The sequence below is a fragment of the Zeus faber genome, assembly GCF_960531495.2.
Source record: "Zeus faber genome assembly, chromosome: 10".
NCBI lineage: Eukaryota > Metazoa > Chordata > Actinopteri > Zeiformes > Zeidae > Zeus > Zeus faber.
This window is the reverse complement of record NC_137199.1, coordinates 20678142-20704061: the sequence shown is the minus strand read 5'-3', so window position 1 is coordinate 20704061 and position 25920 is coordinate 20678142. Positions and strand designations below refer to the sequence as shown.

The window sequence follows — 25920 nt, the reverse complement described above, 5'->3', positions numbered from 1 at the left end:
CGAGAGCTCGGACCGAAGGAGCGATGGGAATTTGAAGTGGTTCTCTTTAATCCAGCTCTCTTTCCCGCCCCCAAATCCCCAAGGTCGAAACTTATGCATAGCGTTCACGCGTACAGTACTTTGGCAGGAGGCAAATAAGTTCCGTCAACACCTGACCCAAACAATTAGCGACGCCCCGTCTCCTCCGGGGGCTTGTGTTGTTGGAGGATTGCTTCGCTTTTTGCTTGTGCTAATTCCGCCGGCAGCGACACGGCCGCGCTTTCTGAAAACGATGATGCGGCGAAAAGAGCTAAGCCCCCATCCAGCGCCAGGTCACAAGGGGGCGGAGCGCCGGACCCCACCGCGGCTCCCTGAGCCCCGGCCAGGGAGCGAGCGCTGCCAGGGGTGTGATGGTGCAGGGCCCTGGCCTGCGCCCAGCCGGACCGGCTAATTGGCGGCTTGTGTTGTGGAGCGGCGCTGCTGCTAATATGCCCGTGGTTTAACTCTCTGACTAATTGGAGGCTGCCTGCTCTCTGTGGGCAGAGAAACCAAAGCAAAGGAGATTTTGGGAATGGTTCAGCCACAACGGGCCTCCTCCTCCACCTACTCCTCCTACTCCTCCTCCTCCTCCTCCCCTGTTGGAGGGTTGGTCTTGAGGATGTGAGACCATGGAAAAACACAAGCGCAGAGTGTGCAACTGTGACTGACCGCTCTGTTGGGACACCTTTATTTTGCTGATGCTGAGAAATACACAGGTCCGTTTGTGATGATGGATAAAGCCACCGTCGTCGAGGCGCTTTGATAAAGCGCTGGATCCTAATTGTTGGCAGAACGCGCGCTTTGTTCGTCTTTGAGACCGCGGCTGTGGCGTCGACCAAACTGAACTCAAAAGCAGTCATCCATCCCTCTTCTCGAGCCAACACTGACTGAGCTGCACGCTAACAACAAGCTCCGGGGACGTAATCGTATACCCCCTCCCCCCAGATAGACCCGTTTTTACGCTCCATTTTTCATTTAATTTTTTCGCAAAGGGGAACGCTACAATGAGGAGAGACAAACAATGGCAAGGACGAGGGGACCTTGCACGCCGCGACTATTTATAACTATTTATGCGATGCCATCTTCCTGGGACACATCTGAAATTGTTTGAATCATTCAGGGGGATGAAAGAGGAGCCCCTGGGGCACCAATTTCCAGCGGGTCAATTAACCAATCGGCCCTTGTCCGGGCCCCAGGCGCGGAGCTCAAACCCACATTATTCATGGTGCGCGGGACGCCTGTCGGGGCCGGTTGTCACCGAACACCGGCGCCGGCCCAGCGCTCCAACCATCCGAATCTGACGTGCCGTCATGAAAAGATTTTGCGTTTCGAAAAGTCCCGGCTCACTTCAGCGGAAAGACATTTAAATAGAAACGGTCGAAAGATGCGATCAAACGCGCTAAACGCTGTGTGTGTTTACGCTGACGGTCGCACTCTCTCACATGAGGAAGAGTGTCAGCGGCATATTGCGTACCCTTCATGGGGGCCAATCGGCATGAGATGAAATATTTCCCCTAAATCCCAAAGCATTGCAACACGCAAAGGCACTTCCAGGCAGCCATGCTTCTATCACGCCTGCCACAAGGAACCACATGTGCACTTTATTATGTTTGCAAACCGTCCGTACACGGGCGACGCTCTGTGGGACAACAAAAATTACCCGTCCGGGCAAATGTTTGAGTGTTTCTGCGAAGCATTTAAGACTTGATGTATGCCATTATAAAAGTGGGCTGAAGGGAAGTGCAGCGTCAGCACTCCGGTGGCCGAGCGGCCAACGGGAGCTCGGGGCTGTTGAGAGTCGCCCGACTGAGGATGTGACAAGATAAAAAATATTACACACTCCTATCTGTAATTACTTTTGAAATTACTCATCTACTTATTCGGGGAACGAGTGGAATAAATCAAATGTGGAATACTATGAGGGATTTTTATAGGGTTTTTTTTTTTTCCTCCCCTTCATTGAGTCATATCACAGACTGATGTGGCAGCGCTGGTTTCATTCTTTTGTTGTATATACAGTATCAAACCTCATATCGAATTCCACTTGCAGCTCACCTGCTCAGCGGAGATGTTTGTTATTATTAACATATCCGAATCATTGCAAATATCCCCCCAGCTGTGCTAAATAAGAAATGTATTTACTCTCAGGTAGACGCGTCGCATACAATCCCAGCGCTTTCAGATGCGCGTATCGAGCAATGTCGGCTGATGAGCGTCTCTAATGAGGTTGAACCGCACCACAGCGTCGCCCTTCCGCTGACGCCCGTTTCGATCTCCAGGAGAGAGAGCAGATGAACTGTGTGTGTGTGTGTGTGTGTGTGTGTGTGTGTGTGTGTGTGTGTGTGTGTGTGTGTGTGTGTGTGTGTGTGTGTGTGTGTGTGTCTGTGTGTGTGTGTGTGTGTGTGTGTGTGCGTGTGTGTGTGTGTCAATTAATTTGTTCATCCACTGCAAAATGGAACCGGAGTCCTGTGTATTTGGAAGCCTTTGAGCCCTCAGAAACACACTGAGTGACAATCACACCAGTGAAAGACGGCGTTAAAGAGGCGACCCTAATCAAAACGACACCAAGTCCCCTTATGGGTCCCCCTCAGGCTCCCAACCCCCACCTCCACCCCCACCATCACTTTCACGTTCGCATGAGAGAATCCGTCGGCGCGCCCAGGAGGGGGGGGGGGGTCACGGCCCCATCGCCGCCGAGAAGCTATCGAGCATCACATTTCATTAAGTCAGCCTACACAACAAGTCATTACAAGGGAAAGCTTGATTAACTCAGCATATTTTGCCCCTCGGTGCGGTATCGCCTGCATCCGTCCAGGCCAGTGTCCATTCAATAACACACACACACACACACACACACACACACACACACACACACACACAGAACAATGTCCCACATGATTGTCGCCCAGTCTTAAGGACCTTCGCCAAATAATGGGAGCGTGTTGTTGATTATGCAGCCGTAATCACTCACTATCTGTTCATTCAATCGTTGGGGAAAAAAAGTAAATAATTAGCGGGAGGCTGTTTATTTGGACAGATAGCTGCAGAAAGCTGCTCTTTGTCGAGCAGATACCGAGTAAACAATCCCCGGCGTTGGAGAGGGATCAGTATCACAGGAGATGGGAGATTTTCTTAAAGCACGATAACAAGTCGAGGTGGGCTTGTCTCAATACAAATATTTATATGTATTTTTTTTTTTTGTTGTTGTATAAAAAGGTGACGTTATGGGTGCACGGCGGTGCCAGGGAAATAAACATCAGTATGGATCAGCGCGCAGATCTATACTTTGTTTATCCATCGGCACAACCTCCCCATACGTGGCGCATTAAAAATAGACCCCCCCCCCCCCCTTCAAGCCGAACAAATCACTGCGTTCCTGGCACGAAGCCATTCGCCTTTATAAGAGAGAGAGAGAGAGAGAGAGAGAGAGAGAGAGAGAGAGGCATAATTGGCACAGGATGTAAATGAATGGCTGCAGCCCCGCAATTATAGTCGGCCATTTCACACGTGGCCTCCAGCTTGTTGTAACGGCTAAATACCTTTTATTTTCATTTTAGAACTCACACCATAGTAGATCACCCCCCTCACCCCTCTACTCGGGGGCTCTGGGGGTGTGTGTGGCCTCTTGCTTGAAAAGCGCTCCCTGCAAATCAGGGAGTGCGTCTGAAAATCATCACTAACCTTACCTATAAAGAACGCCAATAAAAATGAGCTGCTCTTCGATTTTGGCGTTTAAAGTCCATATGTAAAGTGGGGCAGCGGAGTACATTAAGTGATTGTAGAGTTTTACCGTCGGCGTAAAGGTGCTCGGGGGGGGGAGGTGGAGGAGGAGGCCACGCCCACTGAGCACCATCAACCGTGAACCCACAAGACGCCTCAGCTGAAACCCTCCATTATATTCCGCCGTGCCGCTCTAAACCCACTCTTTGTCAAACTACTTTTTTTGTACACGCACGTTCATTTTTATGAGGTCCAGAATTTATTGCATTTAAACAAATAACTCAGTATTAAATATTTATATATAAAAAAAAGCTGAGTCGCCAAGTTTTTTTCTTTTTTTTTTCCCTCTCTGTCTAATAAACACACCGGGTTTTCCCTCGCTCAAAGCTCCGTCACATCCTCTTTTGACTTTTCAGATGTGTCGGGAGAATCCAGGGGGGCTGCCGAGAGAGAGAGAGAGAGAGAGAGAGAGAGAGAGAGAGAGAGAGAGAGAGAGAGAGAGAGAGAGAGAGAGAGAGAGAGAGAGAGAGAGAGAGAGAGAGAGAGAGAGAGAGAGAGAGAGATCTCGCCCCAATCTCCAAATTCCGGGGAATGTGTCCCTGGCCATTTAATTACAGCTGCAGCTGGGAGCGAGATCTAATTGTAAAAGCAGGATAAACACGTCGAGTAACCGCAGTCGCAGCAAAGGCGGCTGTGCAAATTAAACCGCTCCCTGGAGTCTGGAGGAAGGAAACTGGTTTAAAGATGAGACACAGACTCGCGTACTAATGTGTGTGTGTGTGTGTGTGTGTGTGTGTGTGTGAGTGGACCCCACAACTGACAAAACGTGTGTGTGTGTGTGTGTGTGTGTGTGTGAGTGGACCCCACAACTGACAAAACAAGTGTGTGTGTGACTGGACCCCACAACTGACAAAACAAGTGTGTGTGTGTGTGTGTGTGTGTGTGTGTGTGTGTGTGTGTGTGTGTGTGTGTGTGTGTGTGTGTGTGTGTGTGTGTGACCTCTATCACACTACTCTCTGAAACCTTTCCTCCGCCGGTGGGATGTGCAGTGGGATGGTGGAACCGTGGAACCTAGAGCGTGGCACATACCCGCCCCCCCTCCCTCCCCGACTCACCCTCAGATTAGCCCCTCCCGGATCCTTGGACCTGATTTTAACCGGTGACTTAAGACGTGATAAATCACTCTTCGAACTGCAGCCCTGAGACTTCGGCCGTTAAAACCCAGACCCCCCCCCACAGCCGGAATATATCTGCGATGACTGGTGCGACGGCGGCGGGAAAGAAAAAAGGTGTTTGATCGAACGTTTTAAACACCCGGGAGCGTTTCAATACCTGTCGGCGTGAATTTTGAGGTTAAACCGCTCGACGGAGGCGTCGCGATCCGCCGAGGAGAGGTTCAAGTGATCGGCTCCCCAGCTGATGCTGATGGATGGGCGAAGACGCTCTGGCGTCTGGGAACCGGATCAAGCCGCTCGCAAATAACTCTCCGGCCCTTCAACCGGAGACAGCGGCGTGCCACGGCAGTCAGAAATCACTCCGGCCCCAAAAGTCAATTAAAGAGGCAGCGGAAAAGCATTTTACATCTAATTACATCACACAAATCGTCCCGGATAAGGACACACGCGTGTTGGCGGCGGCCGCTTATTTGCAATACAATGACGACGGCTCCCACCTCGAGGCTCACAGTATGAAGCTTTTTATAAGCTTCCATTGAAAAAGGAGTTTTTAACATAATTACCTGTGTCTGCACCACTCTGCTGATTCTATTACTTTTTACTGCCCCCACGCACACGCACACGCACACACATTCCTTGGGAGCTTATTATAAAAAAGTGGCTTTAAATGGGTAGATAGTGCTCTTTTAATGCTGGCACCATTTCACTGGATTACACAGCATCCAACTCAACTAAAATGTTTCCAAGCCCACACATCCCCCAGGGGCGAGAAGCCCTGCCTGGCCTCGCCCGCATTAGACGGAGGTGCTTTTAGGACGGAGCTTTTATGTAACTGCGTCTTGGAAGCTTTGCCCTCAAAAGTGAAGACAGGGGAAGACAAAACAATAATCAAAGAAAAAAAAAAAAAAAGGGAAGAAATGTGTCGAAGGTGACAGTTGTACCTTTGTGTTTGGGAGCTTTTCCTCTTCGTTTGGTTTACCCCGGGTGGAGCATGCGCACCAGCTATCCCCGAGATACTCTGCTATATTTAGCAGCTCTAATGTGGTACCCGGGGTTGATTTGCATTGAATGGCATTATTTCATTTCCAAATCATCGACGCAGGAAAAGTCCACACCATTTAACAGCAGGTTGTTAAACTCTCCATTTTCCCTTCACGTCGGAAGGAGCTGCGGTTCATTGTCTTTTTATTTTTCTATTTTTTTTTTTACTAGGTGCTGGGATACTTCACCCTCAGGCAATCTGAGACTTTCGACACGGGTGGAAGCACTAACCTGGGCTGCTTGGAAGGAACGTCGGATCAGTGGGAGTGTTGTTCAAAGGCGCGCCAGAAGGGGAAGAGTGGATGTAGGTTGAGAGCGCAGGACCTTCTGGTTGCGTCGTTAACGAGTCGGTCTGATCCTCGCTGAGCTGACCTGCAGGCCCCCGAAACCGGCAGTCAACCGAGCCAACGGGGGCAACAATGAAAGGACAGGAAACGCCACGGACGAGCCCGGACGGCGGTCCACGACGACCGACTCCGCCGGAGGCCTGGTCGTTATTGCGGGGTACCTTTTCACGAGGTCGTGTTCCGGCGGAGGACGCGCCTGGTTCCCATCTGCCCGGTCGCGCGCGTTGCGGGTGAAACGCCACGGGAGCCAGTCTGCAGAACGGAACGCCGGCCGCTGCAACCCGCGACGCCGTTCTTTTATCTGGATAACATTGCAGGCGGTGCAGGCCTAACCCCAACCACGCACCCCCGCTCTCCACCTAAAGCTGTGGCTTAAGGAGACACTAGGAGACACTAGGAGACCCCCCCCCCCCCCAAAGACCCGACGCCGACAAAAGCTGTGGTGTGAAAATGCCATTATTAATGATACCCTGGAAAGGTTGGGCTCATGAGGGCTCCATGAAGGACCTTCAAACCTAATAAAATGATTTCCTTTCCTCCGTACTTTTGTCAAGTAACCTGCAGTGTTTATGGGGAGCGGATATTGAAGTACAGCTGACATTTCATTGTCTGCGCTGGCTGTACAAGAAAGCACCCGCAGAGATGGCAATAAACAGAATTTACGATCCGATACGACTTTTGGGTTGATATTTGTACATCTAAAACATTTTAGCTGTCAAGTTCTACTCTCAACGAGTGACGCTCGGCACATCTAGAGCTTCTTTGTGTTTGCCGCTATAAATATTAAAACTTGCAAATAAACCCTGTCCCCCAATTCGCCAACTGTTGAGACTTTTTGGGGCGGCGGATCTATAGTTAGATCTATGGATATGTTTGCCAAGGGCTGCCGTTTCTGGCACGACAGACTGCTTCACTAAGTAACATTTCCCGGTGGAACCTGCGCGCTAGGAGCTCCTATCATCCGGTCGCGCTTAACAAATTTATGCTCCGCTGAGAGGCGGCGCGTCCGGGACGTTTACCACCACGTTGGTCAGCTTGTCAGTCCGGGACCCTGTGCCCGTTGCCAATCCTTTCACACCTGGTTTGGAACTAATACTTCATAAAGGTCTTACTCTGTCAGGATTTTTGTTTAGCTAGACAGCCACGAGTCCAACCCCGTCGAGCCCTTCCCCTCCACCAAGCCCACTTGCACTCTCTACTATGAAATAATCGGACTCTTTGCGAAAGCTTCCCCTATTGATTAAACTGTCAAACTGCGCCGGTGTGATTGATCACTCTTCATTCAATCATGTCACGGGGCTTGACTGACACAGGAAAACACAGAAAGAGCAAAGTGAGCAGCGGGTGTTGTGACACGCAGCGCTATTCTGTCACCGCTGCATCGGATCTGCATTGAAATCCCTCTCGCCCGTCGCTGCCTGCGGGGCCTTCACAGGGCTTCTCTTCGTAGTCTGGCGTCGTTCTGCCGAGACCGAGGGGGGTGGGGAGACCACGATTCCACTTCCACGCCTGAAGAGATTCCTTGATTTTACAAATGTTTTCGATAAAGGCGAAAACGTGAGAAAAGATGCCACTTTTAAAGGCAGGGACAACCAGATCAAGGGGTGGTGGTTTATTTAATTGCAATATAAGATTACAAGTCTTGATGGTGGAGTACAGACATTGAGTCAATAAAGCTGACTACACAGGAGATGCATATTACCTCATTATGCTCGGGCTGCAGTTCTGGCTTCTGCAAATGACTCTGGGGGGCCTGGACCTTAGTGGTCTCTAGACAACAATTTCAATACCAAATTGGTTCAGCAGCAACTTGCCACTACAAGACGCATCATTAAAACAGGGATTAAAGAGTGGCGTGGGGGTGGAGTAAAATGACTTCGATCTGAAAAATAAACGTGAAAAATGGTGGATCCATCTCATTTGTTTATTAGGAAATAAAGCTTGTACATAGATATGTAAAACAGTCTGCAGTAAAAAGGCAGCTTTACAGAACGTCCACTGCAAAGTAGAATCAACACTCCATAGATTTAAACTCTTAACCTCACAGCAAAATAGGAAGCAGGAATCTTTAAGAAAACTACTAATCAAATAATCCCTCTGAATGATGGGGAGTATCAACGCACCAAAAACAAAAAAAATTGTTTTTATACCATCACACTCTGCTCTAGATTAGGAATTGTTCAGCCTCGGGTCTCAAAAGACGTGTCGCTCTGGTGCAGATCGCAGCAAAGCACCTCAGAGTCGTCGCGTTACCAATCCACTGTTTTTTAGCTTCCGCTGTTTATGGTTTAAAGCTCCGACACCCAGGAAGTCGTTTCAAGGACGTTTCATGACGAGTAAAAAAGAAAACCCTGCGAGTCCCTCGGCAACGGCATGACTGTGCATTAAATACATTTGTAATTAGTGTTCAAGCTTAATTGTATAGAGGCGAGGAATGGCGAGAAGTGAAGGTTAAAGCCGCGGAATGTCTTTCTCCAGCCACCCACCTCTAAGTCGGTGGAGGGAGAGAGAGAAAACAAAACATATTGATCCCTCCATTTGGACGCATTCTTAAATTCTGGGGGTGTTTGGTCCCATTGACGGTTAATGGAGCCTGTCAGCTTTGGAAAACGGTGACATGTGGTTCGCGTATTGTTTAGCCCACTGGGTCCTCGCAGACTCCGAGATGGAGGAGAATGAGTGAGAGTTTGTCTGTGTGTGTGTGTGTGCGCCGCAAGTGCGGTACGCAGCCCCTGCACCGGCCTTATCTGGAGAAACAGAAGGCTGCGGAAACACCACTCCATCACCTTTGGTTTATTGCGATGGGTCAACATGAAAAGATATTATGAAGCTTGTAACACCCTGGGTGGGCTTTAAAAAGGAATACAGAAAAATACTGGAGAGGCAGATCGCTGATCAGATGCAGAGTGCTCGCGGCGCTGAGGAACTGTTTAGCGTTAGGCCAGATGCAAGCGGAGGACAAACTATATTTTAAAGGGACAGAATCATATTGACTTTGGCTTCTTAGAGCTCCAACGAGACGCGTAAAAACCTCACTAAGGTTAGCAACGACCCAAATAACGCTTTTTTTTCTTTTGCTTCGGTTAAAAATAAGGCAGTTAATATTTTTTGCATAGCTGATATCTGTACTAAACTCCATATAATTATAAAATAGGTTAGAATATAAAGTACACAACAACTAGTCGACGGGTTCTGGGGATTTATTTTCCCCGCATCAGTCAAAAAATGAAGGGAAAAGAGAACAAGGGAAATACATTTGTCCAGTTGATTTCCTCTAATAGTGTTTTTTTCCCCCAGGAGAAAAGAAAGTAATAGTGAAAGCTAGAGATGAGAACAAATCTAACTATTTGAGACAAAGAGGGAGAGGAGCAAAATGGATATATATAATAATATTTTTTTTTAGGTAGCTTGGTGAAGCACCAGCAGGTCAGAACAGACAAGCTCACTAAGCGTCGCAATCTGTTCACAACCTGCAGCGTTTCATCTTTCCTTTACCGACAGACTGGGGAGAAAAAAGGAATACAAAAAATAAAAACCAAAAAAAAAAAAAAAAAATCATCTCTGCCGCCTCCGGTGGTCGGACACGCCCCGTTCTAAATGCTGTCCATGGCTTTGAACTCGCTGAGGGCCTGCACGGGGTTGATGTGCTTCTTTTGAGACGACCTCTTGACCTTGTTGGTCTGCCCGTCGTCCTGCTTCTCCCTCTTCACCAGCGGCTTCTTCTCGGGCGCCTTCATCCTCCAGGAGATGGCCGGCATGTTGAGCGACTGCATGGCCTGGCTCTTCTGGTACTTGGTGGACGCCACGTAGGAGGCCTTCACCGTGGACACCACGGTGTTCATCAGGTTCTTGGCGGCTTGGATCAGAGACATGGCGCTGTCCACCTGAGCGCGGGAAGAAGTCACAATTTAAAGCGTTATCTTGGCCAATCTGCGACCGTTAAAACATAGAAATGCATCTGGAATGCCGTGGAAAATTCCTGCGCGATGGCCTTGCGCATTCAAGATCAGGAGCCCTGTGTTGCGAGACAGAAACAAACAACCGTAGCACATTTATTTTCGACGCGCTAACGAAAGAATGGAGGTGTGAACATTTTTGAGAAAAAGGTCACTTTAATTTAATCTCCTCCAATTATAGCCTCAGAGGCTCCACAGACACTTGATGCGTGGTGTTGAAAAGCCGGCCTCCAGAAAGAAGAATCTCATCTTTTGGCTCGGAACAAAACTGCGGTTGGGGTAATTAGCTACTCCGGCTTCTAAAAGGTTGGCAGGTAAATATCTGCAGCCAAAGTTATCCTGAGCCACTGAGCATTTAATGACTATTTCAAAAGAGGAGAACAAGTCAAATGAAAAAGCTTGTATCTGTCCGATAGATGAGAAATATGAGCTGCAATGTGATTAATTAATCAGCGTCCAGGCTCTGTCTCGACATCAGCGATAAAAACCATTCAAGGAAGTAGTCCGGGCGTATTTTTTCCAGGAAACTATTCATACTCTGGATGAAAGCAGAAATCCATTTTACTTCACTTGACTTTCAGTCCGTTTGAAGAGCTGACAGAGCGGCGGTCGGAGCCAATCTGCAGCTCCGCGACGGAACTGTAGTTGAACTCACCCCGGAGACGACCAGCTCTCCTCCCAGGTTCTGCACCTCCGCCTTGACCTTGCTGCAGATGTTGAGCTGGTGGCAGTAAAGGGCGATGCGCTGCAGGTAGGCCAACAAGTCCTGTTTACAGGTGGAGTCTGGGCACTGCGAGGAGGAGAGGCACAGCGCATTAACCCACGAGAAGGCATGAAATCAAGGTCAAGGCATCTTCCAACAAGGACGTAATTGGAGTCTTATTTCATGCTCTTCCACTGCAGCAAGCTTAGCACTTTTCAACACCAGCAGGTACAAGAGGAGGAGGTCCGCCGGACACACCGGCTTGGTCATGGACGCAGCATGACCCGGAAAGTGGCAGCAAAGCCCTGCGTGGATCTCTGTGGGGAGAATCGCATTCACTCGTTCAAATATTAGTAGAGTACAAGGGTTCAGCACGGCGGTGACAGCCCTCGAACACTTTAAGATGACAACGAAACTGTCAGAAGTTTGCAACTTGCCTAAGGAAAGATGATCACAAGCCGAGTATGCAAGATTTCAACCCCGTTTCCAAACTATGTCAGTTCAGTTCAAGTCAGATTTCAGGAACAGATGCCAACCCCCTTGTCAACACCCATTTAAAATTCAGCAACGTCTATTTGAAATTCTTAAAAAACGGTAAAGGTGCAATTAAAACAACTAAGGGATGAATAATTAAAATAATGAGTAATAATTTGTCAAAGGAAATGCGGATAGTAAATGACCAAAAAAGATATACCATTATATAAAAACTAACTACAACGGTAGTAAGGACTGTTTTCTTGTTCATTTTTCCCTGCAGAGGCAGAGCGTCTCTCAGCAAAACTAGCAGCAGCACTTGGAGGCCATTTTACTTCAGAGATGTAAAGAGATATGCACTTCAGACCAAATGCATCAGGGTTTAACCAAAACTCCAAAAAGGGGGGGAAAAAACCCAACTTGAATTACCATGAGGCACGGCTCGAAAAAGAGAAGCACTATGTAAATAAAGCCACCAGCATGCATGTCATTCAGCTGGACTTCCCTGGTTGGCTAAACAAGCCCCCTGCCGGCTCCGTAATGAGGAGATCGTTTCCTCCCTCGCTGCTGCTCAGGTTAGAAATGTCACCACGTCGCCAGCCTCTCAAGTCCTACACTGGGTACCAATAAGATTCAGGCCTGAGGAGAGCCGTTGTCAAACATGGTGTAAGGATTATCAGAATATGTAGATCTGGGATAATTACGGTATTTTCGGGGAATATCTTTAAATGAATATTTGAATAATGTTTGATTAATCTAGTACTGGGCTGAACTTGGGATATGATATATTAATGAATTACTAATATTAGATTAATTATATTAATTAATAATTTTATATTCAAGTTAAGTGAGTGTTAGTTTGTTGGATTAGTTAAATCCCATTTAATTTACAATCAAAACTTAAAATGATTAAAGTTCATTTAAATTCCTTCCAGCTATGTAAATATTCCTGCCCTGTTATTTCATTTGGATATTTGATTTACTGTGAGTATTCCTAATGAGGAATGCAAGTTCATTCTACAGATCCAAAATACCGTCAGCTGATCCAGATACCAGTTTTAATAGGATGGGGTCATAAAGTTGCAATTAAGCATAAGGGTAACGTCAGGCTTATCACAATGTCATTTTACCTTTACTCCCTCCGCCTGAGCCCGGGCTGCAGCTGCAGCGCACTTTAAGTTAAACCCTTTATTGTTGGTGCCGAGGTGGGGCTGCACAATGCACAATTAATCTTATATTAATCGTGATGTCGATATTGGCCTCCACAATTAATTGATTGTGGCCGGGGACAATTCTTTTTTTCAATTTGTACGCCATCTGCACCGTCTCAGCATCCGATCCACAAAAAAATACTGCGCTGATGATATGCCAGCACAAACACAGCCATAAAGTTTTGCAGGTGAGTGCAATTTGCCCTCGTTTTTCGTCTGCGGACACGGGACAGATGGATCTATTTTGGTTTTTTTCAATTAGGAAAATGTTAATACATCAAAATAATAAAAATACTATTTGAATTTGTTTAATTTTGGGAAACCGGCAAGGAAGGCAGAGCGCAAATGTGCATTGGAGTCTCCATTTATGGATTTACCCCACTGCTCGACAGTTGCCTGTTTTACGAATTATCAGTCTTAAATAAATATAAACTTAAAATAATTATCACACAGAAGATATTTTCATTTAAAGTGCCCAATGAAAATGTTTGTCAGGAAAGCCTTGGGGGCGCTGCCCCGGGGTGCAATAAAATAATTGTGTTCCTCAAAATTGATGAATAATCGTGATCATTATATGGAAGCGCACTGCTCCTAGATACGTCAGTTACTAGGATGGTAAAGCAAAGAAATGTATTTCATTGCCTCAGTACTTTTACTCTGTGCAATGACAATTAGTTGAATCTAATCTAATCACAATATCGAGCAAAAAAATTGTGATTATCATTTTAGCCATAATCACCAGTTTTACTTTTCTCATTGTAAATCCAGATAAACCCTTCATGGCTCTGCAACAGAAAAGCAAACTTAGTGTCCCAATTTTGCAGTAGAGGGTGACTTGACCTTCAGAATGTGACGTTCACCAAGGATGTCTTATTTTTCCCCACTATTACACCCTTAGACCAGCTAAAGAAGTAAATTAGGACAGGGTATACATATTGGGGTTATTGATTTACATTTACAATTATGAAAATATTTGTACTGTAATGGCGGAGCAAATACTGCCAAATGTTGTCCATAACCTCGATTCAAGCCCAACACCCGCTAAATTTTAGTTTCTTCCTTAACTTCACACAGGAATCCACCATCAACGACACACGCGAGCCTGTCTTTGTATTTGAAACCAGAAGGATTTTTACTACTTCTTGGCTGTTTGCACTGGTTCCTCTTGTAGCATTCACTCTAAGTGCAGTCAAAAGGTGAGAGAGAGCTAATAGCAGCCAATCTTGTAATTGATGAAATATCTGGGCTGTCTGCTGACACCAAGCACATTCTCAGTGGAGCCCGAAGTCTGAGCCCTCTGGGTGTGGCTGTACCTACAGAAAACCAAGAGACGTTTTGACTGATAAGTGTGCTGAAATGAAAATGGAGGCTCACATTCCTCACTATTATTAGCGGCCCAACTATGGCTGCACGCTTCTTGCTAGAATGTCAACAGCACACTTTCGCTGAGTAGAAAAAGGAAGGGAAGCGTAATGGTATTCAGAGGTTTTGATCTTTGGACACTTGAAACAGGCTGAGAGTTATGATGCTGATAATCCTGCTGAGCGCATCAGTGTCCCCGGTGGGAAGTCTGGAGCGCTCTGCTGAACATAGTGTGCACACACTCACATCCAGACACGCCAAGTGATCACACACCACCGTCTGCTGGCTCCCATCATACACGCAAACACAAGATACATGCAAGTGCAACCGACACATCCAAATACTAACACAGGAGGCATTTTACGGCCCGCATGTAAACAGATCAGACTGATAGAGTAAAGTGGGTAAGAATACTTCTCAGTCACTCCTGGAAGAGAACTCTACGGCGCTTCTGTGACAATATTGCAAAACAAAATAAATCACTTCTATCACTTTAATCCACTTCTGATTAATAGGGGGAATGGAAGAGTCGAGGAGAGAGCTCTGCGCGAGAGGACCAGGAGGACGGAGGACAGCGCTGGAGGGGACGATCATCACAGCGCTGAACCAATATGAGGCTCAGAGTCTGAAGGGAGGGAAGGAGGAGAGGAGCGTAATAAGTAGTCCGAGCGAAGACGAGGATGAGGAGGGAGCCAGAGGGGGAACAGCATGGAGGAGTAAATAAAGGGGAGAAATCCAAGTGGGGGCGAGAACAGTTGAAGGGAGGATAACAGACGAGAGGGCTCCACTGGGGGGTGGGGGTGTGGTGGTGGTGTGTGTGTGCGTGTGTGTGCGTGTGTGCGTGCGTGTGTGTGTGCGTGCATGCATGCGTGCGTGCGTCTGTGTTTGTGCGTGTGCACAGCAGCCAAGAGCTGGATTGAGGCTAAATGCAGCAGGCATGCTAATGAGGGCTTGGGGAAGTATTCAGACAGTTGAGAGCAGCGCGCTGTGAAAGCATCACTTGTGCTCGTCCTCTGCTCAGCTGCTGCTTTGCTCGGCGCTCACAGGAAACTCTGCAGTGCTGCTCGGACCGTCACTGCCCGCCGCAGTGCACGGCGAGCTGGACAGGAGCGACGCTTGTTCATGACTTACTCGGCTTGAAAAAATAACTAAAGCTGCTTCTACTTTCAATTACCTTCACTACTGTACATACGCAACATATTTAATTAGGGAGCACCATTGGAAAATCATTTTTTGTTTTCTCCTCCGTGCATGTTACATGACTTCAAATGGAAGATTTCCCTGAATAAATCTACAGGTCATTAAAGCTTTAGCTAAAACCAGATAGCAGTAGTGGAAAATAATTACCCATGGAGCCTCACTTTTTCAACAAGGACTATCACGTTGAAGCACATTATATGACCTCCTGTATCATGAGCTTAATTTTTTAAGCCATTGTACTTCTCCCACTCGCCTTGTTCAAGGGAGGTGTTGCTCCCACTTGGTGATAGTGCGCCGATGGGTGCTCTGCATGTCTGGAGGAGAGACCAAGTCCAACAGATAGTTTGAAAAGTAACAACCACGCCCCCTGATTAAAAGGACAGTTGTGAATGCCTCCAGGAACCTGGAAGTGTTGACATGTGGTGCGATTCAGAAGTCCATAATATGCAAAGCATGAATGGAAGGCATTATCGTGGCTTGTAATTCTATCTACTAATTAAAATGTTTTAAGCAACAATGGCAGGAGGATGACTTTTACATTTATTATTTACATATTCATGAGGTTTAAGTTTGGGAGGATCTGTTTTAGCGCACAGCAGTTTCTGTGGAGAAGGTTCGTAGGGAGAAAGAAAGCTTTTCTGCTTTTTTATGTCCTTGACAATACACCAAACACCCAATGTGGAGTTTGACAAAACAATGCAATCAAACTAAATGTTTAACAAAAAAGATTTCACAGTGCTAGGTGCTGGGTAATGTTCATGATATAAATGATTATCAGGAAGGTCAGGCCCCATCATCTGAAATGCCATGCAGTTCAGCTGAATTCCATCACATACTGCAGAGGCCATGGGAGAGCCAACACCACTGTTGTTGCTACCCAGTGACTGACCTTTCAGGACGCATCACCTGGAGGAAATGCCAATTTACACTATTTACTGACGCCACAGCATTCTAATGCACTGCGGCCAGCGCCCTGTATTCGGCAATGCCTGGAGACGTTTGCACGCAGCTACATTTAGTGTCAAGGTTGTCCTGTTGCCAAAACAAATGACGTATAACATTAAGTATAAAAACACAAGATACATCAAGAATCGGGTGAGGGGAGAGCCAGCTCGCTGTGTTTCCTTTGCTCATGGAATTCTTAATTGTTAAGATTGCGGAGAACAGAAAATGCTAGATGTTAGAGTACGCAGGAGGGAGGCTCGGATTCTTGGGAGCAACCAAATGAAAGGCTTGTGTTTGTCAACATTGTTTAGAAAGGGAAAAATACTAATACTAACTAACGGCTGGGCTGCAGGGGGCTGATAGTCGGGAGTAACATCTTACAGTTCTTTGCACAGCATGGTTCTGTGATTTTTTTTTAAACATCACAAATCTTAGTTAATGTGCTTTAAGTGTCTTTTCACTTGATCCTCATTCAGGGAGGTCAGAGGACAGGATAACATACGGAACAGCGCCTCTGAAGCTGGTGATGAATCAGTGTGTTGCTGAAGAATAATTCAGCAAGACAGATGCTTGCTGACGGGAGGTTTGAACTCAGGTCGTCCAATTTGGTCTGAAGTTAAGGTGATAGCAGAGAAGGAATAAAACTGATTCAAAAGCTTGGCTATTTCAGAAAATGTAACCTTGTGAAAAACCTGTGTTGGAAGATGTATTGTACGAGACAAAAAAAGCCAGACATCGCTGTTTGTGTGTAGGCTGAACACGGCTGACCTGGGCGAGCACTTTCTGGACATCTCTTATCTTTTTATCAAAGCTCTGCAGAGCCTGGGGGATTGCGGGTGCGGATGTGGTACAAGGTGGGAACAGCACCATGAGCAACATGCATGGCCATGTTGGGCAGATAAGGACATTCTGATCCATTATGATGATGAAGCGGAGGATCAGAGTACATGGAGGCAGCGAGTTATTGATCTCAAACTGCAGGCACTACGAGATGAACACAACTAATGTAGCATCAATAATGTATGATGTTTTCAGCATTGCATTTGTCAACAAACAAAGAAGCCAAACATGAAAACACTTTAAAAGAGCCAAAACTAGAATAGGAAAAATATGTAATGTATGAAATGCACTTCTTCAGTTGCCTTGACCAAATCCCAGGCTAAGATGTTTTGACATGGATTCTAAAGTACAAATGAAGATGGGACTGCACTTGGGGGGGGGGGGGGGGGGTGTTTGAACAATTTAAAAGAAAATAAAAGCTTAAGAGGGAGAAAAACAAATAATCAAAGACGTGCTAATGCAGGATAAATGCTTGATCACAGTAAACTCCAAAAAAGACTCCCAAATGGAGAGACCTGTAATGAACTTTGAGAGAACGTGGGTATTTTCAGTGTACAGCCTAGTAAAGGTGTTTTTTTTTTTTTTTTATAATCATTAATGTGTCCTGCTTTCATCTTCAATCACGCTGTCTGATACAGCTCCTCTTACTGTGGTTGGCTAAATATAAACAACCATCACAGTCTCTGGTTCTCTATTGAGTCCTGTTTGAGACAAACAGCAAGATCCCTTTCTTCCTTCCACATCTGCTAAAATGATGCGGATGACTTGTGTTTGGCTGACTCAATCACGCTGACACATGGGATGTTAATGTGACAGTGACAGGAGAAAATCTTCCTGAGGGCAAGCCAAAAGGCCTAAACTTTAGAGGTAACCATGGGGACCAATTAAATGGCCTTTGTCAATATTTAATGTTCATGCTGTGGCTGTCAGTCAATCGCTTCAGCCAAGTACTTGTAAGCAAAACGTATATCTTAAGTTACCAAAAAGATGAAAACTATACTGTTAAATCATTCATATTTTGGGCTGATTTTACATTAAGGTTTTGGCTCGTACTCCGCCTGAATGACCGCTGCACAACATTTGCTAGTTTTAAAACATCATTAGCATAGAGGGCAAAAGTTCAAGGACTTGCATCTACCTTTTTACATAAAGCACAACATATAGTGGTGATAAAAGGCTACTCTAGTAAAACACACAAATCTAAAGAAAGAGCTCTGCTTTAAAATAAACTTGATGTTTGTTAACCAAACTTGACTTGAAATGTCCAAATTATATAAATGCATAACAAGGTATCGCTAGCATCACACTGCTATGTCTGCACAATACCCTGCCCTTTGAGCAGCACCTCTGGGCCAGGTGCCAATTTTACTGAGCCTTCTGCCAAGTACGCATCTATTCTGCTGACCCTACTTCAATATGAAAAAAATGTAAAATTCTCACTATAGGATTAGCATAACTACATGTTTTACAAACCAAAAACAGCATAGTGGTGGATACATCACCCCTACAAGCACACAGAAGCAGGACGCCGAGCTGCAGGGGCTGACCTTTGAACTGCTGAGCGAAGAATTTGTGGGTTCTCAGGGTGATTTTGTTCCTCCACTGCGGGAGGAAATTTACAGTCCTGTCCGCCATAAAGCGTCCGGGGCCGGAGCTGGGATTAGACTGCCACCAGCACCAGAGCCCCTGGATCACCATAAATCTCCACTGATTGAATGCAAATTGGAAAAAAAATACTATGTCTGTCGGCATACATCATAAGAATAAAGCTTGGACGCACACACACGCACAAACACACACAAACACACACACGCCTGTTTTCTAAATATGCAAGCATTTCCTGGGTATGTGCATATGTTTTTGAGTGTACATGCAAAAGAGGGTGTGTTTATATGTGAGCAAGGGAATTTATGGATCAGATGGCAGCTCACACATTTACATGATAAATCTCAATTAAACAGCATTATTTGTTTACCAGGCCGCTCAGATGAAATTCTCATAAGGTGCCCTGCAGAGGAGGATCATAAATTCTTAATAAACTGCAGTGCAGACCTTTGTACAGCGCTGACCTAAATCCTGCAGCTCATCTCTACACTACATTCATTTATTTAAATTTTAATAGGGCTCTATTACATGCATTTAAGTCTGCTTTTTCACTAACCCCAAAACTGGACAACTTTAACATGCACATTCCTGCAAAAAAAGAAAAACCTGACATACGGCACGCACCGCAGATCGGTCTTTAAGAGTCATATGAAAGAACTGGAGGGAGAGGCTGTACTATCAGTAGGAGACCATCTGCCGATGTGTTTTATATAAAGAGTCAGCCCTCGCAGGGCCTCCAGGCTGTGCACGGAGGCCATGTGATTAATATGCCGAGGTTAATGAGCAGTCCTAGCCCTGACGGACTCACTCTGTGCATCTAGGTGGTGATTCACCCCAATGTTAATGCTGGAGCACGCCGAGCAACCCAGCTTGCCGTGTTTGCAGAAACTTAGCCTATGGCATCTCCTACTTGGGTATAGATGGGCTTCTAAATATAAACTAAGTATGTAAATAAATGTGAAAAAAAGTGCCACCTGGTAATTACGCTGCTAATTAAAGGCGAATCAACTTAATGGATTCATCTCTCAGGAGGGACTTTCCTCACCTACATGCAAACACACACAGAGCTCCCATTTCCAACTCTTCTGCCATCCGGGGATGCATTTCCCACAACTCAATATGAGCCAATATGAAGTCCTAGAATCTGTGTGTGTTGTGATTGTGCCTGGCCTGGTGGTGGTTTGGGTCTGCACTAAGGGAGGGACAGCTGGATGGGATCAGAGGCTGGAGGGGGTCTTCAATTTGGGCCAAGTCCTTTTTACCAACAGCCAAAGCTCTTTATTTATTCATACTTTGAGTGCTTCAAACTCCCAAATCCCTTGAAATTGTATACATGTATACAAAGTCATCCACAGACATACAATTGATGATAAAGAAATAAGCGGTCACAGTACTGCGATAGCAATGGGGAGGGGGGGGGGGGGGGGCAACGACACCCAACACTTCTAGACGCATGTGGATGCGGGAAAAGCAGTCAAGGGAGCAGGCATGCACATTTATAGGCATACAGACTCACATGCACGCACACACCTGCACAGTCGCCCATCTGTTTTCTTTGGGGGATAACACTGTATTCATTAAAGTGAATAAACCACTTCAAACGCTGCGCTGAGGCATGAAAAAAAAAAAAGCACTTCCCAGTATTCAGATCCAATAAGGTCAGAACAGGTAAGTGTTTTATTGGATGATAGACATGGGCATGCTATAGAAAGAATGAGAGGGCAACTTAAATAAAATATCACAAGTGCGGGGCAGCTGGAGCTCATTATTGCAGATTATGAGGGAGATCTCTCGACTGAAAGCTCGCTGCAGATGTTCCCCTTATGCAGGGCTCGAATTCAAATCAGAGCTCAAGCTTCACATTGGTTTTAGTGCATGTAAGCACCTCTGTTCGCATTTGGTTTTTTCCAAATTTTCTTAAATCCCAATTTTCATTAAGTTGTAAATATTTGACAAGTGGCCCAGCAACAACAAGTTTCAACCATATCTATCCCTATTACACAAACAACTATTACAAAAGGAAATAAGAGGTTGAGCACAAAATCATGCATTAATTATTCAAAAACCTGTGTATGCACAGTCTGACTGAAGAAACATTTAATGCGTTAGATATGGGATTCAAAGAGAATCGTTGAAGCTCCGAAAAGAAAAACCATGACTTGTGGTGAGCGCTGAAATATTTAGAGTGAATGAACTCGCGTCAAAGGCACAGAAGGCCTGACAACTCAATGTTTATCTGAATCAAAATACTATGGGAAGCATCTGAAGCCAGTGTATTTGCATTTCTGCATGCTGGTGTGTTCTTGGAGACAAGCAGAAAATGCCCACAGCCGGTAGATCTCCCCACCGTAGAGAGGCAAGCCCTGTCTACGCAGGGGAACACCATGTCAGCCTCAATCTGACAACCGCCGTCTCACTGTGAACATCGCAGTTAAACTTCTTCATGATTTAACAACACAATGTATACATATTGCAGCAGCAGACCCAGCAAGCCTCTCTCCTGTCTGAAAGGTGGCACGTGAATAAGTAGCGGGATAAATCATGTACAGTATCTCCCAGGGGAGAGGAACAGTGCAAGTATTAAATTGAAGTATGAGGCCATTGATAATTGAATATGTGTATTCCTATGTCAAGGAGCAGTGTCTCCAAGGTGAGGGGCAGAATGTGGAAAGATGATGGAATGGGGAATTGGGAAATGGGAGATGAAAGGGGAGCAGTCTGTGATGGAGAATGGTTTTGGTGCGGATCAAAGTGCTCTCGATTCATCGGTTAGGTACTATAAGGTCATAACTGAAAGGTAAAAAAACAAAAAAAGCCAAGACGGGGTGTACCATTATACGTGGTCATACATGGTCGTACATTAAATACCAACGTAAATCATAGAAGCCTACAGTAATACTCTCTCCCAGTTGATAATTAATCAACTATAAGATGACATTTATGTGAAAAATAAATACGTAAATAAAAAAATATTGCAACTGAAAAAGATGTCCAACAGAATCCTTAAGGAAATACAATGACACAAAAAGATGCCCTACTTGCCAAGTTCACTGAGCCTATTATTTCTGGCACAAACACACTGAGCTCTGCTTTGGCAAAATTCAGATATGCAATTTGAGAGCATACTAAAATGTTACCATAGCCAATACAGACAGATGTCTCAGTTTCAGCCAATAAAGTAGCTTAGCCTCACAAATCCACTGGCATTATCTTCACATTACATCTGGGTGGTTAGCCCACTTTTTCAGCTTATTCCTGGCCCCAAGTGTCAAATTAAACACTTATTTACATTTTTTACTGTTTTTCTTGGTGCTCTGTACATGGGAATTCATGATTAATCCACTGTCAAAGTGACAGGCATAGTGAAAGATGTGGCCAACAATGTTCAGCTCATGTTGTGAGAGTCAGGATTAAAAAAGGACATTTACAACAAATCAAGAGAGGATCTGGGTACCTAGTTCATAGAGTTTGACCATCTCTATTAAAGTATGAAAGAAACATTAGATATAAGCAGAAAATAATCTCCAAGGAAATTAGATGCATTCTTTGGTTTTCAAGTGTAAACAGTAAAAATTAGGCAATGGCCGATGTTTACCCAGTGTTCCCCAAACATACCTTACTTGGGCAGGCCGTCCACGTATATTAACGGCCGCCAAAGTATATTTTCCGACCCATTTTAGCATTTATCTAATCCACGATCGATTTTAAAAGACGCAGACACCGCTATCTGCAGTTTTCCATGCAATAAGTGGTGATGCGTTCAGGGGACCTAGGAAAACATTGGCGTCGGCTATCGGCCAAATTGTTATTTTAAACATCGAATTGGCGCATCCCTAGTAAAAAAAACATAAAATCAGCCGATTGTGGTTTTTGGACTATGAAAAACGAGTGTCTAAAAAGGCTTCTGATGAAGTGCTTTCTTCCCTCCATGTTGACATATGTAAAACCATCAATGAATGAGTACAATCTGCCATGGTTGAAAGAGGGAAAATTACTTTCCTGGCTGGCACGTTGTCAATTTACACAGGACATTAAAAGCAAACCACCACCATAATCAAGCACATTCACAGCGAAGAACAATGATTAAAAATATGTAGGCATTTTAAGCTTGGTGGCTGACTAGAGTCTGCACCAAACTTGTGGAGTGGCTCCATTTTTAACTTACATTGTCGGCGATTGTGCGCCCCAGTTTGTCCATTCTTGATCCGGCCTCTGCAATTTTCTTGGCGGCGCTGATGACATCAGACGTGTTCTTCAGCGGGCCTTTCCCCCTGGGGAGAGAGGAGGAAGATCACTCACCGTTTCTCATCTACCGCAGCCTCATTCTCTATGCAAGAGTAGCATCTCAGATGTGGAGCCACTGTGTTTTTGAAGGTTGTTGTTTTTTTTTGTTCAGACAGGCAGATATATAGGAAGGAATAGGTCAGAGTTGCACAACATGTACGCTCGCAGCGCATACACGCGCACGCAGACCTCTGGCACTGCGTTGATCAGCCAGGGATGTGGACGTTTTATAACCCATTTAAAGTCAGGGGCACAGCCTTCAGTTTGGAGGCCATCAGGATAGCTGTGGCCATTGCCGTTGTGCTCCCTCTCCTAACAGATATTCTCCTGTCAAATCCTGCTGTGTTTGCTTGTTCGGCACCTTTTGTTAAAGTGGTTTCACTGGCTTTATTAGGTGGCTGAGGATGACTTGTTCCATGCTGCATTAGATGAGCTGATCCAGATGGTCGAAACAACACAGCACACGCCACCCACTAGTCATTTGTCTCGTCATTTCCTGCCATCGATGAAGGTACAGCAGAAGGAAGGTTAACAGAAGATGGAACGAGAGGAAGTAGAGGCACGAGAGAAAAGAAAATGAATTACTCGTGGGCTCTGTTCCGCTGAAATACCTCCGTCTCAATCCCAAACAAGGCAAGTTCTACCACAGGCCAGCCCACCCCTGACCCAACCTACTGTCAGTTATTTGCCAGCTTTGTATCCCCACAAGGGACTCTGGGACACAGTTGGCAAGGGGCACAAATTGGATTCAAAGCTGCTCTCTCCAGGCTAAAAAAAAAAAATGAGCCATCCAACCCAGAACAGATGGAATTTTGTGTTCTCTTCTCTCCCTTTCTCCACCCCCCTCCCCTCCAATCTCCAACGCATCCCCTCTCATGCTCTCCCTCTACTGCAGAGCCAGTCAGGAACCTCGTAGAAGAGGCCATGCGTCACGGCACAAACCGCGAGCTCCCAAGGGACATGCCAGACCCCAGAGACAGAGCTATGGGTATTGTAATGGGCTTAAAGGCGAAGTGAAGAAGTGGAAAACAACAACTTTGAGAGATAGGGTTTTACCTTGGCTGCATACAAGCACACACTCACTTTAATAGTGATTAAACTTCTATGCTCGAATCGCCTCATAAATATAGCAAACATTGATTTGCTGTTGGAGAAAAATCTTTGGCTTATTTATGCATTAACCACATAAGTAGGGCTGCCTTCAGTGTGCTGTACCAAGCAAAACTCACTCTTCTGTTGCTAGCTTTCCCTGTTTTTTTTTTTTTTAACACACCACAGGCGAAGACCAGCAGGGATGGGGAATAAGGGGAGTTCCTGATTTTTCCTTATCGGATTTATATACTGGATTTATACATGGAAGAGGGGCTGGGGAACTGTCAGGTCCAGTGACAGCCTCAGGAGTCCAGATGGGAGAAATCCACGTCTGACCAAGTGCTCCACAGTGCACAACACTTTTAGACAGGTGGCTCCCAAATATGTTGCATGCGTCCAAGCCAGACATGCCTTATTCATGAGATCTGCCATGCAGCCATAAGCAAATTGGGAGTTAACAAGAATTTGTCTCTCTCTGCCTGCAGATAAGTCAGCGGAGAGGACTAGATCAATTTTCTCATAGAGCATTAACCTTGGCAAAGCTATGAGCCAGTTCAAGGTTGAAGGGGCAATAATTTGGGTGTGGGCTGAATTAGCAGTCTAGTGACCTTCCATGCACTAATGTGAGACATAATGTGAAGCTATATGGGCCGACAGACAGGCACACAGATCCAGACCCTTATGGGCACAGAAGGACAAGCAATTATTATAATTTCTAATAATTCTCGCTCAGAAGAGGAATAATGATCATTTAAAAATAAATCTATATTTGCTGTTGTTATTTCAAAACCTATTATTTCAGTGTTTTCTTTCTGTAATTAGATATATATTATCAAGTTTCTAGATTCAATGTATGGGCATTACTACACCCAATGCAGTACTACCCTACACCACCGAATGTTGTATAGGTATGAAATGTGTAGGTCTAGGGTGTGGGTGTAGTTATAGAGGTATTAACCACATTAGAGTGCCTTCTATTCAATGAGGCAAACATGCTGAAGGAATAAAGGACTAAAGCTTGAGATTAACTACATTTTCTAACGTTGCATAACAAATGATGTTTGAGGTATATGGCACATTTAGACTGTGCGGAGGAAAGTTGCATCATGACCAGATATGTTTGTCATCTTTGAGATTAGTAAATGCACTGATTTAGCTTGAGTTAGCTCCCAAAAAGTCTGACGTTTACGAAATTTATTGTTAACATCACCATGTCCTGATGACCAGACCCATCTCATTTCCTGAGATTAAGCGAGACATAAAAGCTAATTGAATGTATATTGCTATATACAATGTGTTCAACCGGAAAAAATGAATAAATGTATATGAAATATTCTGTTCCAGAGGAAACATGATTGCGCCATTATTTCAGAAAAAGCACTATGATTTTTTTGGTCTGTATGACAAGACGAAGGTAAAAGAGAAAAAGCCTTGATTTCAAAACCTCCATGCAATATTCCAGAACTAATTACAATGTATGTGCAGTTGGTGAATATGATTAATATAAAATAAATCATTGTTGTGTGAGGGTTTGCGGTTGCATCGTTTGCATGTCGATAACATGCAACGTAACATACGTCATTGGAGGCTTTGTAATTATTTTCCCCTTTATCGCTTGGGGGAATGGATAGAATTTGGAACTCACTGAATTCAGCAGACATTCAGAGTGGGATCACTGGCTGTGTCAGCATTTTGAACTCGTTATAGCTTTCTAATGCTATACCTGTAGTGCCAAGGAGACGGAGAACCTTTGACTCATTCAAATAGATGAGGATGGAAAGGCAGCATTTCATCGTCATTACTGCCGTGACTCAGAACAAGGCACAAGATGTCCTCTGAGTAATTCATTTGAAAGTTTAAAAAGGCATGGGTGCACACCGAAACGGCCACACACACACACACACACACACACACACACACACACACACACACACACACACACACACA

The 25920-nt window shown here is 45.3% G+C and overlaps 1 protein-coding gene across 1 annotated transcript in view; it reads right to left on the bottom strand.

Annotated features, from left to right (window-relative positions):
* Positions 1-8204: 8204 nt before the first annotated feature.
* ctnna1 (catenin (cadherin-associated protein), alpha 1) overlaps positions 8205-25920 on the bottom strand; it is a 111696-nt gene continuing 93980 nt past the window's right edge. The window contains exons 16-18 of the mRNA XM_080008363.1: positions 22763-22868; positions 10913-11047; positions 8205-10185 (exon numbers count right to left, since the gene is read on the bottom strand). Coding sequence (XP_079864489.1) covers positions 9895-10185; positions 10913-11047; positions 22763-22868 — 532 coding nt within the window. The 3' untranslated portion in view covers positions 8205-9894. The remainder of the gene's footprint in view (positions 10186-10912; positions 11048-22762; positions 22869-25920) is intronic.